Source organism: Carassius auratus, chromosome 42 (genome assembly GCF_003368295.1).
Source record: "Carassius auratus strain Wakin chromosome 42, ASM336829v1, whole genome shotgun sequence".
Lineage (NCBI taxonomy): Eukaryota > Metazoa > Chordata > Actinopteri > Cypriniformes > Cyprinidae > Carassius > Carassius auratus.
Window position 1 is genome coordinate 18,111,121 of NC_039284.1, and position 18,673 is coordinate 18,129,793.

An 18,673-nucleotide genomic window follows, 5' to 3' on the forward strand; every position below is an offset into this window, starting at 1 on the left:
ATGTTCGAGTCTTATGTAATTCATATACACTGTCATATTCTCATTACATTTAAATGATAGTTTTAAACGATATAATGCAAAGTTGTAATTCAAAACTCTGGTGGCACATATTTGTCCATTTCATTGCCAAGTGTCCCAATGACAGTGCATATGCTTGAGCAGCCCTTCACTGCGGCTGTGCAGTGATTCTCTCTCTCTCTCTCTCTCTCTCTCTCTCTCTCTCTCTCTCACTCTCTCACACACACACTCGCACTGGCTCGGCTGTTCAGATTCCCTGATAGAAGAACCAAGAAAATAATCGTTTATTGATTCACCGCGTCGGACAGCATGGTAAGAACAGGTCTTCTATCACACATCGTTTATAATAGATGTTACAATGATATTTTGAAACACTTACTGTCAAACTTTTGATTCGCAACTGTCACGTTTTCAGCTCCTGCAGGAATGTAACGCTGCGCTGCGGCGAGGTCTGATTGTATGCGCTCCGGTGGAAGAATATAAAGCTTTATTCGGCTCCATGTTTATTTTGTGGTTACTGAAATTAGTTTTAGTTTGATATGAATCTCTAACTCAGGCCTGAAGCTCGAGGCGGCCATTTTAAGCTAATTTTAGCCGGTGCTTTAATCACTCTGAGCGCGCCTCTCCAACTTTTACTCACTGGCGCTGGAGAAATAAATAAATGATCGGGACTGAACTGATAGACTCCTACGAATTTAATCAGAACGGTTATGCTGTTGCATGCTGTCAGATGTCTGTTGTGTGTCCTGGGAGTGAACTGTTCAACTTGTTCATGATTCAGTAGGATTTAGTGGCCATAGTGTTAGAGAGAGAGAAAGAGTCGGAGCTCTAACACCAGCTGCTCAAAGCGCGTCAGTGCGCATGCGCCACCGCTGCACATTAACTTACTGTTAACTACTTCACACTTAACTAGTCATCATTTCAATACTACTAACTGTTACAATAGTTGACACTAGTTGATTAATAAATATTGAATCTATTAAAAACGTACTAAATACTGTTACTAGTATATATATATCATTATTCTATAATAGTTTGAAAAAAAAATAATTTGTCTTTTTGTTCTTTATATATTCTGAATAGAATTTTTCAATTGATGATAGTAACTTTTAGTATTACTAGTATTTGTTTTTAAATTCCTTCAAAAACCCTATCAAGTAGCCATTTTCCTAGATGTAATAAGTACATTACTCTGGAAAGTAAAGAAAAATCACAAGCTGCTTGTATCCATTGAATAGTTTATAGTTAAAGTGGAGTAGAAACTAGGTTGGATATTTTGTTTATTATTTGTCTGATATACTATCATCTTATTTTGAAACCAAAATATATACAAATATTTTAAGTAATTTTGCTTCTCAAATATTTATTTAAAATTAAGAATTTTAAATATTTGTATTAGAAAACAAGAAATTATGTATTCTTTATTTAATTGCAGTTGTAGTAGTTATTTATATCCAGGATAAATACAAGTTAATAGTGTTCACTGTCAATTTTTTTTTTACACGGCATTAACTAACTGCTTGATTTCTGGACATCAACTTGAGATTTGAATAGAATTTTCTGTAAAGCTGTTTTGCAATGATTTGCATGGTGAAAAGCGCTATACAAATGAACTTGAATTGAATTTAACATGAATCACTGTTTTGCTTCAATGGATTAATGCTCAGTTCAACTTTCCAGGGGCCTAATTTGGTTTAAGGGTGAATTGTCATTGATCATGAATCCAAATGTCTTTAAAAAGTCCCAGGAGGAGCTCTCATACTTGTATCGTGGCCCAGGCACCCTGCTATGACTTTGCCTTGCAGCGCGTTTTTTTAATTGCGAGTGAGAGATTTGACTTGTAGTGACAGACCAGCTGCTGTGCACAGAACGTACAAGATCGCTCAATGCCAGTGAGGTGATCCAAATCTCATGGCTTGTTACCTCTAATATTGCCTGGTAGATTTATACAGTATTTATTTTTACTATAGACGTGCATTATCATGTTATTTACTCTGCTGTTGGAGAGTTTGGACATCCAAGTATGGATCCACAGACTGCTGTTTTCATCAAAACCGTCTCATCCTCATCGCAGGCCTCTGGTGTCACAGTCAGTGATGAAGTTATCAGAGTCTTCAATGACATGAAAGTGCGGAAGTCTTCAAGCTCAGACGAGGTGAAAAAGCGCAAAAAGGCAGTGCTGTTCTGCCTCAGCGACGACAAGAAGAAGATCGTCGTAGAGGAGGGCAAGCAGATCTTAGTTGGAGACATTGGAGACAGTGTCGATGACCCCTACGCCTGCTTCGTGAAGCTCTTACCTCTCAATGACTGCAGATACGGCTTATACGATGCCACTTATGAAACTAAAGAGTCCAAGAAAGAAGACTTGGTATTTATATTTTGGTACGTAGTCTGACTGGCAAGATAATTATTAGGGTTGCAAAGGGGCTGAAAATTTCTAGGATTGTTGGGAAATGTTCTGCCCCTTTGCAACCCTAATAATTGCAGATAATTTAGAAAATATATATATTTTATTTTTTTGTTTTGCTTATTTATGCATTTTAAAATCATTTATTTTTTTAATGCATTTATTCATGCATTTTTGTACTTTGAATTTTTTGAATGCTAATATTGTTTTCATCTATATAAAAGCTTAAGTTAATAATAATAACTTTGCTCTTTGTTGCTTTTCAATTCTGCTGTCCTCTAACACATGCATGTGCACTGCTGTTTTTAATTACAGGGCTCCTGAAGGTGCGCCGTTAAAAAGCAAGATGATTTATGCTAGCTCGAAAGATGCCATTAAGAAGAAGTTTACAGGTGAGTACAGTCATATTCACCAAGAATACCCAAAATGCATTTTAATAAAACCGATAGTATCTGGATGCTGATATGTGTGTGTGTGTATATATATATATATATATATATATATATATACATACACACACACACACACACACACACACACACACACACACACACACACACACACACACACACATACATACATATATATATATATATATATATATATATATATATATATATATATATATATATATATATATATATATATATATATATATATAGAAAAAAAATCAATCCCAGTAAGATCAGAAACAAAGAAAGCACGCATAACTTCATATTCACATTGAAACAAAACGCTCCACATTTTGAAATCTAATGCAATCCTGTCTTTTCACAGGTATCAAACACGAATGGCAGGTTAATGGTTTAGACGACATCCAGGACCGCACAACCCTGGCAGAGAAGTTGGGCGGAAACGTGGTCGTATCGCTGGAGGGGAGACCATTGTAGACTCAACAACAGCCATGTGCCATCTGGAATCCACACGCTCTCATCTTAGCAGCTGTCTCTATCATATGATCATGAAGGAATAATCCTAGTTTGTCTTTATTTCATTTTTTTCTTCACATTAAAGAGATCTCATTAACATATGTAAGAAAAGCCTACCAGTTGAATGCTAGCTTACTTTTGCAGTTAGCTTTTATACTTCCCTGAAGAACTTTCTGTATCCCTCTTTGTGTTTTGCCAAACAACAGTAGAAAGCTTGTATGATCAGATATTAAGAGTTGATATCTTTATGATGTATTCACAGAGATCTGCTATTCTGCTGTAAGAGAACTGTATGTGAATGCTGTACATTCATGCCTCACAGCAATGCGTTAACAAGCACTTTACGCATTTGAAACTATTTATTTGAACTCTTCTACCTAATTTGGCTCTTTTGACATGGCGGACACATTTAGTTCATGCAGATAACAAAGCACTTTGGGTTTTTACACTACCAGATGAAGGAGGACTTTGGGATTTCTTTGTCTGTCGGCCTGGAATAGAAGTTAGCACAGTTTTCATTCCTGTTACACATATGGACATAAACAGAAGGGTTCTGAACTCTTCCACTGCAGCGTTTGATTCAAACGCACCTCTGAACGTGAAGGCCGAGCTGCTTGGAATGATCTGAGTTTTTTTTTTTTAACACTACATGAAAACACTATTATCTGTAAAGATGGCAATATTTGCAGCCTGAAGTGAAGCATTGTTTTTGAGATTGAGGAAGGTGCCACTTTGAAATAAAATGTTGTGGCAGAATTCTTGAATGGATTTCTTGGCTCAGTTAAATCGATCTATCTATCCTGTAATGCTGTATATATGCGACTCAAAGGTCAAAATTTTCAAAGGTGATTTTATATCACCACATTAAATGTAAGTAAAGTATACTTTTAAGGTTTTTGGAAAATAAAATGGTTTGGTTTAAATAATGTTACATTGCAATTCAGTGTAACACCATATGTAAAAATTATAAAAACATGCTTATTTATAATTGTAAATCTATAAAAGAATAAGGGAGCATATTAAATTGTATTGTTTGAAACGAGTAAAAAAAAATATTTACTGACCAATGGGCAAAACTTAGGAACTGAATGATATTTTAGTGGGTGTCTTCTTTAAATCAGGGAAAAGTATGCTTTTTTTTTTTTTTGCTCGGAAAACAAAAAATTGCATTTAAATTAAACAGAAAACTATAACTTTTGGAGGGTGAACAGTAACAGTTTAAACCAGTATTATACATTTTTATGCTTAAATGAAACCCTTTAATTTATAAAAGGTCAGTACAAACTTTTTAAATCTGCTTTAGGCAATATTCAAACTTTCATTTTCTGGTTATTGAATGGTTTGTTAGTATTTCAGATTTTGATTCTTTCATATCAATCAAGTAAAGCGTTGAACTCTTATGCATACATCTTTAGATGGGGGCAGCCGCTGTCTTAAAGCACTTAATAAAGTTGAAATGAGCCTCCTTCACTGCTTCTTACAGTAGTGCCAGGCCGTTTCTATGAGCGTGGTCTTGCAGTAGATCTGGGCTTGAGGCCAGTGGCTGCTTTTCCCTTTGGAGAATTTGATCCACAGTCAGGGAGCAATCCTCTGCTGCTCGGCGCTATTTATGGCCAGCATGCTTTTGTGTCTTGTCATCGTTGTCCACAAATGGCAAAACCGAACATGCTTGCAAAGAGCTACAAAAGAGTACAGACTGGACAGCGGTTATAAAGAGCCGTTTTCACTGTTCAGTGAAGTAGCACCAATGAAAGGAAGGTCTCTTAGGGGGCTGCTCTCAAATATCACAGACCATTTTAAAACACAATGTGTAGATTGTTACAAATCTAATCCCTCAAAATCCCTGCCATAAAAGCTCTCGGAGAAGGAAAGTACTGGCCTTCATCTGTGCTGTTGATTATGGTTCAGTTATGAACACAATGCTGTCTCCTCAGGGAAATTTCTAGTAATGCTTATGAAACTAGTTTTTGTGCATGTAGGCATGAATTCTGGGGGTGCAAACCTAGATATTATATGATATGATAGAGACAGATATTCATCTAAAATGGGGTTTTCAATGGCGTATGACAATAATCTAGAGAGTTCATTGATAGCAAATGAGATTCACAGAAAATTACTAATAATAAATTAATAACAAATTACAAAAAAGTTATTAAATTAATAATATACTAAATGTATTATATTGTTATATATATATATATATATATATATATATATATATATATATATATATATATATATATATAACAAAAAATATAGGAAAGAATACTCTTGTGAAATATTATTACAATTTAAAATAACTTTTCTATTTCAGTATATTTTAAAACATAATTTATTCCTATCATGACAAAGCAGAATTTCAGCATAATTACTCCAGTTTTCAGTGTCACATGATCCTTCAGAAATCATTCTAATATGCTGATTTGCTGAAAATTCCTTTAATTAATAAAAATGTTGTATAATTGCATTGCTAAATTTTAAATAACCCATTATTATGCATTGCAAAGTGTCTTTCATGTAAGCCCAAATCTCTGAGTCTGGACAAGTGTGCTGAAAATAAACGAATGACCTTGCTCTCCCGTAGATTCTGTGCAGTGAAAGGGTGGATCCACCGCGCTCAGAGTATTGATAGCTTGCTGCTGCAAAGCACGTGAGAATGAGCGACATGTTGTTAAAAACATTTCACTGGCTTAGCCGTTCCTTCTCTTTTAAACTGAAGATCTATTTAAAGGAATGGTTTAAAGGAATAGTTTAGCCAAAGATGAAAATTAGCTGTAGATTAGTTTATTTCAGATCTGGAGAGATTCAGCATTCCCTCATTTGTTCAGCGATGGATCCTCTGCAGTAAATGGGTGCCGTCAGAATAAGAGTCCAGCAGTTGATGAAAACATCACAATAGCTAACCCACAGCACTCCAGTCAATCAGTTAATATCTTGTGAAGCGAAATGCTGTGTGTTTATGAGAAAACAAATCCATCATTACAACATTTTTTACTTTAAATGTAGCCTACCTTCTGGTTAGGAGTCCTGAATCAGGAGAGAAATCTGCACAGATCAAGCACCATTTACAAGACAAAACAGTCCAAAACAAATATGCTGGTGAATTTTGAGTGGACAACACTGACATGTTTTTTTTTTTTACTGGAGGAAGTGTTATTATGGATTATGAACTCGTATTTTGGCTAACCATACATTTCTCCAAATCTGTTCTGATGAAGAAACAAAATCATCTACATTTTGGATGGCCTGAGGCTGAGTACATATTCAATTTTCATTTTTAGGTGAACTATTCCTGGGATGAAAGGAATGTGAGGAGAGAAAAGTTGCAATGTTTAAAATGTAGTTACAATATTCTAAAAAAAAAAAAAGACATTGACCATCAGGTTTGCAATGTTTGGATTTTTTTATTTTTATTTTTGCATGTAGGAACTATGTCATGATTTAGTCCTAAACTGGTGTTTTGTTGTTTCAACATCACTTTAACAAAAAATTATAATAATAATAATAACAATATATACACACACGTGTACATATATGTTTTGGAACTGATATAAGGCAGCACCAGGCATATGTAGCAGCAAAACAGGTTGAAAAGAAAAACTATTATGTACTGTATATGGTCAGACACAATGAAATGAATAGGCATAAATTACAAATATGCAAGGAATTAAATGCACCTATAGCTTGCGATTAATTTGAGGTTGTTTGATTTTATAAATGTAAATATGCCCTGGCTTTAATCTTATAATGATAAGTATAACACCGCCAAGAAGATGAACTGCAGTGTGGTATAGCATAGATTATTATTCTGTTATCTGGATTCTTGTCATGAAAATAATTATCCAATAGTGCTTGATTATTTCAAACTCATCTGGCTTGAAATATCTAATTAGTGGGGTGTTTGAGTAATAACAGCATCACGCGCCACCAGCAGGTGAAGATCAGCAGCTGTTCTCTCCGTGACTGAAGTGAGTTTGTCGTCCTCTAGTGGTGAATAATCACATCAACACACAATCACGAACCCTGTACTATACAGACTTTGTTAGAGATTGTTTCAATCATAAGTCTGTTTTGAAGTTTGCTATATAAGCTATTTATAACTCGCTTCTTATGCACTTAAATATAATAATAATAATAATAATAATAATAATGTATTTTATTTATTCACATAGTAAGGAATATATACATTAATATAATATGTCTTATTACTAATAAATAAAATACATGTATATGTACATAAAAATATAGGAAACATAATAAGAAAATTAAAAAGAAACTTACCCTAAATATAATATAATATAATACATTTATAACAGCAATCGAATAATAATAATAATATAAATATAATTAAACATTATATATTTTATTAATATATTTACAAAGTGCTTTACAAAAAAATATGTTACAAATATACATTACATTACAATGATTAGATTACATGAATAAAACAAACATATAATAATACAGTAAAGTATTCAAATTAATATATAATAATAATAATAACAATAATATAAAAGCTATTTATTTATTCATATAATAAAATCAGTAAAAGTTTTGCTTATATACAAGTGTAGAGACAAATATACAAAATATCTGAATAATAAAATACCAAGAAAATAAGAGTAAATCCAAACCTATTATATAAATATAATAGAATAATATAATTAACATACAGATTTCAATCTAGTAATTGAAAGTAATAATAAAACAACAACAAAGACAATGAAAATAATAATAATAATAATAATAATAATAATAATAATAATAATAATAATAATAATAATAATAACAATAATAATGAACATTATTTGATTAATATAATAAAAAAAAAACGTTTACAAAACTGATTTACAATGAATATTTTTAGCCTGTATACGTGCAAGACGACAACAACAAAAATAAGAGTAAAGCCAAATAAATAAATAATACTAATAATAATAATAATAATATCTAAAATGCTAAATCTAAAAAATCTAATAAATGGTGCAAACCTTTGCTTGAACACTCGAAGCTCCGCCTCTCAGAGCTCGTGCCTCAGTGACGTCACACACTCCGCCACATTCACACACTCCACCCGCAGCAGCCATGATGGTGGGTGCTTTTTTCTCTCCCTCCCTCCACCCTTAACATTTACACCTCCAATCCTCCGATGCGTCGAGTAATAGCGAGCATCTGTCGTGTTTACATTCCGACCGTTCGTTCTGATCTCTCTGTGTATCTCTCCACAGCAAGAAGGGCTGGACGACGGGCCCGATTTCCTCTCGGAGGAGGACAGAGGAGTAAGTTTTTTTTTCTTCTGTCCTCATTTCTGCTCTCTCTCTGTCCACCTGCCGTGTGCTGTGCATGTTTGTTGTGTGTGTGTGTGTGGTCAGAGGACGTGTGTATTACTGCTGGTGTCACTGTGGCCCTGTGTGTGTGTCATATTTGAGTCCGTCTGTTCACTTCCTCCTGACAAACCCTATGTATGCACAAAATCTCTAGTGTTATGACAAAACCAGAAACTAGGACAAGAATCCACAAATCCTGTCATGCCATGAACAATCACCTCATCTAGCTGGTTAAATAACCCTGTAAAAGTTAAAGAATAAGCGAACAGTGTGTCATCGAGCTGTGCAAAATATGTAGTCAATGTTACTTTTTACATAATTATGTGACTAATTCTTATCTGTACAAATTTGAAACAATGTTGCTTTATACTGTAACATCAAATGAAGCAATGTTGCTGTGTTTAGTTGTTACAGTGTTGTTGTAATGGGAGGTATTTTATTTAGATACATCTGACAGTAATGACTGTACTGTAGCCGTACCATGGTACTTTAATGTACACCATGCTACAGTACACAGTACTAAAAGTATTTTTAAGAATACCCTGTTACTTCTATGGCATATTCTCAGTTTTGTAGAGGAAATGGTCATGTAGAAAAACTGGGTTTTGAAAAACGTTTAGAATTAAAATAATTTTGCATTGCATTATTATTACATTTACCATAATAACCATAGTGTCTGTCAGCGTGTATTTACTACAGATTTCGTTACTGTAATATTTTTTTGCCGTTCAATGATATAACATTAAAAAAATCTCATGAATTAATTCTATAATATTATATCATATTACAATATTGTTAAGTAAAAGCTGTTAACCTGAATGCACTGTAAGTCGCTTTGGATAAAAGTGTCTGCTAAATGCATAAATTTAAATAAATTAAATTTGTATTGTTAAAATTATAATAATAGCCTAACATTTCAGTGCAATACTTGTTTGTATTAAATGTAATATTTATTATATGTATATTAACTTTTTATGTTGTTGAGTATTGTAGGTTAAATGCATATATTAAACTCTAAACCAGCTTCTTAACATCCTCATGCCTCCACTTAATGTTCACTTTATCTTTTTACTATATTCACTACCTCACATTGACACACTGACAGTGTCAACCTGTTTTGCACATTTGCTTCTTGTACATTCCTGAGTATCTTAATATTTAAGACTACAGTAAAATGCATATATGCCCATTGTACATCCCTGTACATCTTAATATTTAAGACTACAGTTTACATTCATGCACATTATTTTGCGCTCTATATTTAATTCTACAATATAAATTTTTTATATTTTATTCCTATATTTTTATTGTTTACTTTTATTTCATTCTTACATAGCTTTATTTATGTATATTTTCATCTGTGTTGTTTTCTTTAATAATTGCACTGTCCATGGAGCGGACCTGACTCACATTTCACTGCTGGTTATGCTATATATAATTTTGTATGTGACGAATAAAAATCTTGAATCTTGAATCTTGAATCTATATTTGCGAATATTAAGAGAATGTGTATATTCATCATTGTAAACTGTTGAAAGTACAAATATTCCATGTTGCCTTAAGAAAAAATGTTTACTGTTGCAGTCCTTGTCTTCTACTTAAGCGCAACAATATCTATTATAAATGTTTTGTCATTAGATGAAACAAACTTTCTGTGTAATATTCAAAAGCGAAAGCCGTATAGTTGCAGTAGACTCCATCTCCTGTGATCCTCACTGTTTGAGCACTGTAATGACACTGTATGTATTGAATTATTTTGAATTTTTATTAATTAACAGCCAAGGGCAGTGAATGTGGATCTTCAAACCGATGCAACACTACAGGTGGACATCTCAGACGCTCTGAGCGAGAGAGACAAGGTTAAGTTCACCGTCCATACAAAGGTACCCAGCATCAGCTAAAGAAAAAACTAACTACCAGGATTGTGTTTTTGTGTCTACTTATCCACATATCGGTTACTGCATTCATTTATTAAGTGATGATTTATGTTTTTTCCAGAGCACTCTACCTAATTTCAAGCAGAATGAATTTTCAGTGGTCCGACAGCATGAAGAATTTATCTGGCTCCACGACTCGTTTGTGGAAAATGAAGAATACGCAGGTTATATTGTAAGTACTGTTTATTGTATTATCGTATGGTTTAATTAGTGATGTAACAGAATGTTTGCCTGTTAATCGCTGGCCAGTTGTTTGCAATTATGCTAGTAACGTCATTCTTTAATTTGCTTTTGAACTGCATGGGTCGTACTCTCATTTAAACACTACTTCATTATGTGTGTTTGAGAGCAAACGTTCCAGTCAGTCTTGCCAAGGCTGAAATCATTGCTTAGTGTGCTTTTATAGGCCTGGTGCACATGACAAGGTCTGTTGTAGCTTGACGAATCTCATTTTGTTGTAGTTCAGGTGCAAGATAAAAAAAAAAAAAAAAAAGGGAAATTATCTTTGGTGCAGTTTCCATTGTGGATGTATTGGTTGAAACTATTATTAAGCTAGAAGAGTAAATGACTAAATTGATGTTTTATATGCTTCATTACTTCTCCATGCCATATTCATTTTGTTTAAACATTTGCAGTCAGTAAGATTGTATTTTTTATTTTTAAGAAATTAATACTTTTTTTTTTTTACAGCAACAAAAATTCTAATTTCAATTAAATGCTGTTCTTTTAAACTTCCTATGCCTTAGAGACTTTTTTTTTAAATCATGGATTCTACTAAGATATTAAACTGTTTTCAACAATGATGATGATAAGAAAGCAGCTAATCAGCATATTAAAATGATTTCTGAAGAATCATGTGACACTGAAGACTGGCATAATGATGTAAAAATTCAGCTTTGCATCACAGGAATAAATTACATTTTACAATATATTCAATTAGAAAACTGGTATTTTGAATAGTAAAAATATTTCACAATATATTATTATAATATCCATCATTTTCAGCATCAAATAAGTCTTTTTCTATCTGATTTAATATTGTTTCATCAGGGATGCTCAGATTAATACTCAGCAAAGAAAGGATCCTGGCACTGACTGCCATTTACAATATCATCAAAGCAGGCCTGAACTATTTATAGCTCTTTGCAGTGTGAGCGATTGCATTTTTCATTCAGTGAATGATGATATTATAAATCCCAGAGTCTCATTACCAACTCTGCTCTAAAGGCAAACCGAAACTCTTTTGGGAGTCATAATGCCGATTGATTAGCTACCATAAAGACTTTCTCTGTAGATCCCTCCTGCTCCTCCGAGACCGGATTTCGATGCATCACGGGAGAAGCTTCAGAAGCTGGGTGAAGGTGAAGGATCTATGACCAAGGAGGAGTTCACCAAGATGAAACAGGAGCTGGAGGCGTGAGTTAACCGTCTTCCTTTATGATTGTTAGTGCAGTGCTAGTTGCATGACTTCATTATTAATAATATGAAAATGTGTTGCAGTGAATATCTGGCCATCTTTAAGAAGACTGTGGCAATGCATGAGGTCTTTCTGTGCCGTGTTGCTGCCCACCCCGTCCTGCGCAAAGACTTGAACTTTCATGTTTTCTTAGAGTACAACCAAGACGTAAGTGTGCCATTTTTAACATTTATTGTTCTAAAATGTTTGGAAATTGTAAGTACAAGTACAATAAGTGTTATTACTTTTATGTAGTATTTATGTGTTGTTATTATGCATGTTATTATTTACTATATTTTAACCATAGTTTTTTTTTTTTAAGACAATGAATCGTGTATATATTAAATATTTGATAATGAAAATAACTGTTGTTTTATTTTCTGCAGTGAATTAAAAATATTAAATATTACCTAATATGTCTCCTATATATATATAAAGAGCATTTAATTGTTAATTTACCCTACACTTGTAATTACAGCTGAGTGTACGAGGGAAAAACAAGAAGGAAAAGCTGGAGGATTTCTTCAAGAACGTGGTGAAGTCTGCAGATGGGGTTCTTGTGGCTGGAGTAAAGGTCAGTTCAGTCTGAGGCCTTCTTCCCAAATCATGTGACTGTTTTATGTGACTCTACTTTAGAAGTTAGGGGGTGGAGAGAGGCCACGACGACTAAGAAATGATTTACTTTGGCTTGAGCTGCTTTGTGTTTAGCTGTGGGTCGAATGATGGTTTATGACTCCCTGGTGAACGCTTCACTAGTGCTGGAATGCACAGTGGCCAAAACCAAAAACAGTCAAAAATACATTATGGTTCAAATGTTTGGGGTCATAAGAAGTATCTTATGCCCATCTAGGTTACATTGTGTTGTTCAAAAATACAGTATAAAAAGAAATCTATTTTATATATGTATGTATGTATGTATGTATGTATGCATGTATGCATGATTTTTTTTTTTTACTATTTTTAAACAACACAATGTAACCTGGATGAGCATAAGAGATAAATAAACAGTTCAAAATAACAGGATTAATTTGAAATACAAATCTTTTGTAACATTATAAATATTATCTTTACTGTCATTTTTGATTAATTTAATGTGTCCTTGCTGAAAAAACATTAATTTCTTAAAATAAAATAAAAATCCTAGTGACTCCAAACTATTGAACAGCAGTTTACATTTTAGTAAAGCTGCCAGAAAACATCCATTTCATCATGTTTCTCAACATTCATTCATCTCTTCATGAGAATATTTTTGCATTTTACTAAACAGTCTATTTATTTCGTTATTTATTGATTAATTTTTTTTATCACAGGACGTTGATGATTTCTTTGAACATGAGAAGACATTCCTTTTAGAGTACCACAACCGTGTCAAAGACGCGTCTGCCAAATCTGATCGAAAGATCAGATCTCACAAAAGTAAGCTTTTCTGCTCTTTATCTTATTTTTATGGGTGAACGCGTCACATTTATAAATGCTTCTGGGTCACATAGGGCTGCAAGAGAAATGGACATGGATTCAGAAATATGTATTGGTCATTCACATCATTTTTTTGCATCAAGTGTCTTTCCAATTCCGAGCCAAATGTTTGGTCTTTTGCATATGTGCCGTGAGTCTTATTGGCACAACACTGATGAGCAGAATGCTGTGAAACAGTGTTAAGTGTCGTACCATTGAATGTGTGAAACACTGACAGCGTTTCCTCATGTAGAGATCTGACAGGACATGTGTTTCAGATGCGGCGGATGATATCAACAGAATCGCCTCAACGCTGTACACCTTAGGAACCCAGGACTCCACAGATCTGTGCAAGTACGACAGTGATTTCCCATGGAGCTCGGAAAGGGAATGTTTCAGGGGCTGTTCACACTGAATGCGTTTTTCCACTCCACTCCACTACTTTTGCATTGTTTCCCATGTAAACATTTCTGTTGCACTCACTTCTCATGACTGTGTGACAATCTAAAAACACGCCGTTCAAGTTTAAAAAAGTAAAACTTTATTTTTTTTTTGTACCTTGCATTTTTAAAGCAAAAATGTGTGAATGGCCCCTTAGTCTTTTTAGATTGGTTAATGGAGTCAAATGTTTTACTTGCTTTTTGTTTCGTTCCCTCCTAAACAGATTTTTCTTGAAAGTATCAGAGCTTTTTGAGAAAACACGGGTAAGCATTTCCAGTTTCATAGAAATATTAACATGGATGCGTTATAAATAATTTAGTGTTGTCTTAAGTTTAATCCTTAATTTTTAAAATCATATAACATTTAAAATGTTATGACATAATATGAATAAGAACCATTCATTACATTTTATAAGAAAAAATATAGTTAAACTATGATCTTTATTAATTTCTATTAATCTATTATTATTAATTAACACTGTGATTTTTAACCAATATAATTTTGATTGGTACATACTGAAATTAACATTAACTCAGATTTATAAATGTCATAGCAGAAATATTCATAGTTATTAATCAGTGATATTTTAGTATTATTTACATACTATATAGAATGTATATTTGTATTCATATTTTAATTATATTTTAGTTTTAGTTACATGCTTTTGTCATTTTTATTTATTATTTATTTTTTTATATTTAGCTTTATTTTTAATTCAGTTTTTTTCCATTTTTGTTTAATATTTAAGATTAAGTTTTGATACAGAAAACCATTTTAAATGGTATTAATGATAACAACAAAATATTTAAGATTCTGCATTATTACTTGTTCACTAATCAAATGTACATTTGTTACATAAAGGTCTTGTTCATTTGTTTTTAATCATGTATATTTAATAATAACAATAAATTGTTCTTCAAATTTCTAATTTAAAAAGTGTATAAGAAGATTACAGTTTTTAAACCCTTTTGTGACTACCTTACTCTCTAAGGTGTAGAGAAGTTCATTTGTTCATTGGTTATGTCTAACCTCAGCAGTTTTTTTTTCTCAAAAGAGAAGGCAGAATGTGATGAATCAGAGAGTTGGGGGCTTTAGAGTCACTCACCTCTTCCTCTGTTTCCTGTGCAGAAAATTGAAGCGCGTGTGGCGGCGGATGAGGATTTGAAACTTGCCGACTTGTTGAAGTACTACCTCAGAGAGTCACAAGCCGCTAAGGTAGAGATGTGTGGTCAGCATGTCGAACTGGCAGCTGGTCATTAGAGGACTTTCCTTCCGGCATTAGTGAGTGATTTGTTGCTGTAGCCCTGGGATTCAATGTAATTAAGCAACAGAAGTGATTCTGACTTGACTGTCTGAGGCAGAACAGTGTCCACTTGGAGTATAAGATTCGGTTTAATACAGTATTGACTGTTTGTTGCAGAGGATTGGTCTTCTGCTATTCATAGTTTCTGCTTCTTGGCCCCGTTTAAAACACTTTTCTTAGATTATGTGTGTTTTCTTTCTTTGTAAACTGCATTATCTCTTCCACAGGACCTGCTGTACAGACGAGGAAGAGCATTAGTTGATTATGAGAACGCTAATAAAGGTCTGGACAAAGCCCGAGCTAAAAACAAGGACGTCCTACAAGCAGAAACCACGCAGCAAGTGTGCTGTCAGAAGTTTGAGAAAATCTCTGAATCTGCAAAACAAGGTAATTCATATGTATTATTCAAACAGTGACTTCAGTACAAGACTACTTGATATCGTTCCCCAATCAGACGCAATGTAATAAAAGTTATTCTTCCTTGTAAACTGGCACAGCCAATTGCCATTGGTTGAATGCTTGGTTTTAGTAGGCGTCACACTTGTTGGCTCCGCCCACTGTAATGTCATTGGTCCAAAATCTGACTCCACAGATCTGATCCGTTCTGATTGTCTCATTTCACACTAGGGCTGAATAATCAAAATAAAACTAAAATAAACCTAAATTAAGATATTGCTTAATGCTGTTATCAAATTGCTACTATAAAAAGCTACTATTGCTATTATGAAAGGCCATGTTTTAATTAAAGGGGTCATATGATGCGTTTCGAGTTTTCCATTCTCTTTGGAGTGTTACAAGCTGTTTGTGAATAGATAAGATCCATAAAGCTGCAAAGAATAAAGTCTCAATCCCAAAGAGATATTCTATTTAAACATTAAGACTCATCCACACCCTCCTAAAACACCTCGTTTAAACACGCCCCCCATGTCTGCTTCACTTTGTGGGAAGATTTGCATAACACCACCCATATGTTTACACTAAGAAAGAAGGTGTAACTTTGATTTTCGCTGTAGTATTGTTGTTGCCGCCGCCATGTCGTGGAGACACTGTTTCGTTGTGAAAGCAAAAATACTTTGTTTGGTCTTCCAAAAGAGGACACAACTAGAAATCAGTGGTTAAGTTGTATTTACAACACTGTTCCAGAACAGTTCAACCCAAATATTCTGATGCGCGCAGCAGTTTTTACGGAGTACTGTTTCCTGATCCTGGTAGTAGACTATAATGCCAGATGATTTGACTCTCAGTCTGTAAGTACGTTTTCATATTTAAAGAATTTACCACTGATGATTCAAATGCAGACATGGTTTTATGTTTGTGCCACGATGCAAAACAACTCGTAAAAAGACGTAATTTTGTCCCAACTGGATGCAACAAATGAGTTTTATTGTTTTTGTTTTTCTCGTCACACCCGGACACAACATCACAGTATGTTAAGGGGCGTATCATTTCCATCACACGCTTGAGGCACTCTGCCAATAACAATACACTGGATAGCTTGCCAATCAGAGCACACCTTGCTTTTCAGAACGATGAACTTAAAAAAAAAAAAAAATCAATGCACTTCAGAAGGCGGGGCATAGAGGAGCAGCAATGATGTACAGTATGTGGAAAATAATGTTATTATTATTTTTTTTTACCTAGAACCGTGTAAACACATTGCATTACACATAAAAGCGTCTGCTAAGTAACTAAATGTTAATGTAAATACACAAATTAATGTTCTTTTTTTAGAAACATCATATGACCCATTTAAATAAATATATGCAAAGCATATTTTGCGAAGCTTGTGAGCTTCTCAGAGACTAAATACGTCACAAGAGATAAGTCTGTCATTTTCACTCTAATATCCAGTTATAACACCTTGATTAAACATTACAAGGTCAGAACAATTTTTTTTTTTAATGAAATAAATGCATGGATGAAATGTTCAATTAGATGTATAACATGCATTTAGAAAAATAAGAAGCAGAAATTTCATTTCTTACTGACTTACTGATGATTCTTTGAGGTTTTCTGCTTGATGGTTGAACATTTGAAAATTATTTGTGTAGTAACTGTATAACTGTAAAATTTTATACTGTATATCTTTATTATTATTATATTTAAAAAAAAAAGTATTTTACGGAGATGTATCACAACAATAATATTTCTTTAATATTTTTATTTAGTAATCTGCCTTTTTTTTCTCAGAAAGATCCATTTTCTTTTTAATGTGTTATATTGCTTTTGACCTCAGATGGCTCTTGGGAGTCACTTTGGATAAAAGCACTAAATTTCTTTTAGTTTTGCTCACTAAATATTAATGCTTGTGTTCCATTCAGAACTGATAGATTTCAAGACACGGCGAGTAGCAGCGTTCAGAAAGAACTTGGTGGAACTGGCCGAGCTGGAACTGAAACATGCCAAGGTTTTCACTCACTTCATACTCCGACTCTTCAGTGATGTCAAACTCATGTATTGTTTGTTCATCATATGCTCCGATCTCTCTCCAGGGGAATCTACAGTTGCTGCAGAGCTGTCTGGGGGTCCTGAAAGGGGACACTTAGGTCCTCAAGCCAGGTTCTCCATATAGGGCTTTCCCTGCTTTGGTCTCATCTTCATTCGGAAGATGGAGGAGAGAACATACCTGGGGTCAGTTTGTCTAAAGAGACGTCTGTACTTACCACCACCAGAGACACCATACTCCCTCCACAACCCCCCTAAAGTGAGGCAGTCCACTGTGGAAGATCACCTGATCCACACCGCACAACATATACGAGTTCTTCATTTAATCACACATTTTTAACTTTTCATTGTTAATTGTTTTCGCTACATCATTCTGGTTTCGGCAGTTTTTGTCCCGTTTGTTTGGTTTCGCTTGGTTCTGTTTTCCCTGTTGTAAATCTTCAAATTTAGTTTTGGTGATCTGTGTGTGGATGCTGCTCCGATATCTTGTTCGAGTTGAGCTGATTGTTATTACAATTAAAGTGTATGGTCACTCAAAGCCTTGTACATGTGTTAGTTTTCATCGTATAGCTATGGATCATCATAATGGACTCATTTTCTGCAAAGCCGTGTATTCCTTTTTTCTTTCCTGACAAATAATGCTTCAGTATGTTTGCCTTAAAATGTAGTTTCATATGACAATGTAAAAAAAAAAAAGAAAAAAAAACATACATGGATGCATTTTTTTCCCCTAGATTTTTTAAGTGCACTGTATATGAATGTTTCTTTTTCACAATATGTGACCAAAGCTTCCATTTATTCAGATGGAGGAATGCTGAGATAAACGCTGATAACAATGAGAAAATGACCATGAAAATAACAAAAATAAATGATGCTGTTTACTTTAAATGAGATTTTTTTATGTCAACAGAAAAACTAATTATTTCAATTAATGGACACATTAAATAAAGGCTGT

The 18,673-nt window shown here is 33.8% G+C and overlaps 2 protein-coding genes across 2 annotated transcripts; both read left to right on the forward strand.

Moving 5' to 3' along the window:
• The first annotated feature begins 198 nt into the window (after positions 1–198).
• LOC113060955 (cofilin-2) lies at positions 199–4,118 on the forward strand. Its single transcript, XM_026230221.1, has 4 exons — positions 199–330; positions 2,093–2,400; positions 2,741–2,817; positions 3,203–4,118. The coding sequence occupies exons 1-4, from the start codon at positions 328–330 to the stop codon at positions 3,313–3,315; spliced, it is 501 nt and encodes a 166-aa protein (XP_026086006.1). The 5' UTR covers positions 199–327; the 3' UTR covers positions 3,316–4,118.
• Positions 4,119–8,379: 4,261 nt separating this feature from the next.
• LOC113060956 (sorting nexin-6-like) lies at positions 8,380–18,606 on the forward strand. The gene is made up of 14 exons (XM_026230222.1): positions 8,380–8,445; positions 8,583–8,633; positions 10,460–10,564; positions 10,680–10,790; positions 11,913–12,034; positions 12,119–12,242; positions 12,553–12,648; positions 13,385–13,490; positions 13,808–13,883; positions 14,194–14,233; positions 15,099–15,185; positions 15,501–15,660; positions 17,595–17,680; positions 17,766–18,606. Exons 1-14 carry the CDS (start codon positions 8,440–8,442, stop codon positions 17,817–17,819), a joined length of 1,224 nt encoding a protein of 407 aa, XP_026086007.1. The 5' UTR covers positions 8,380–8,439; the 3' UTR covers positions 17,820–18,606.
• The last annotated feature ends 67 nt before the right edge of the window (positions 18,607–18,673 follow it).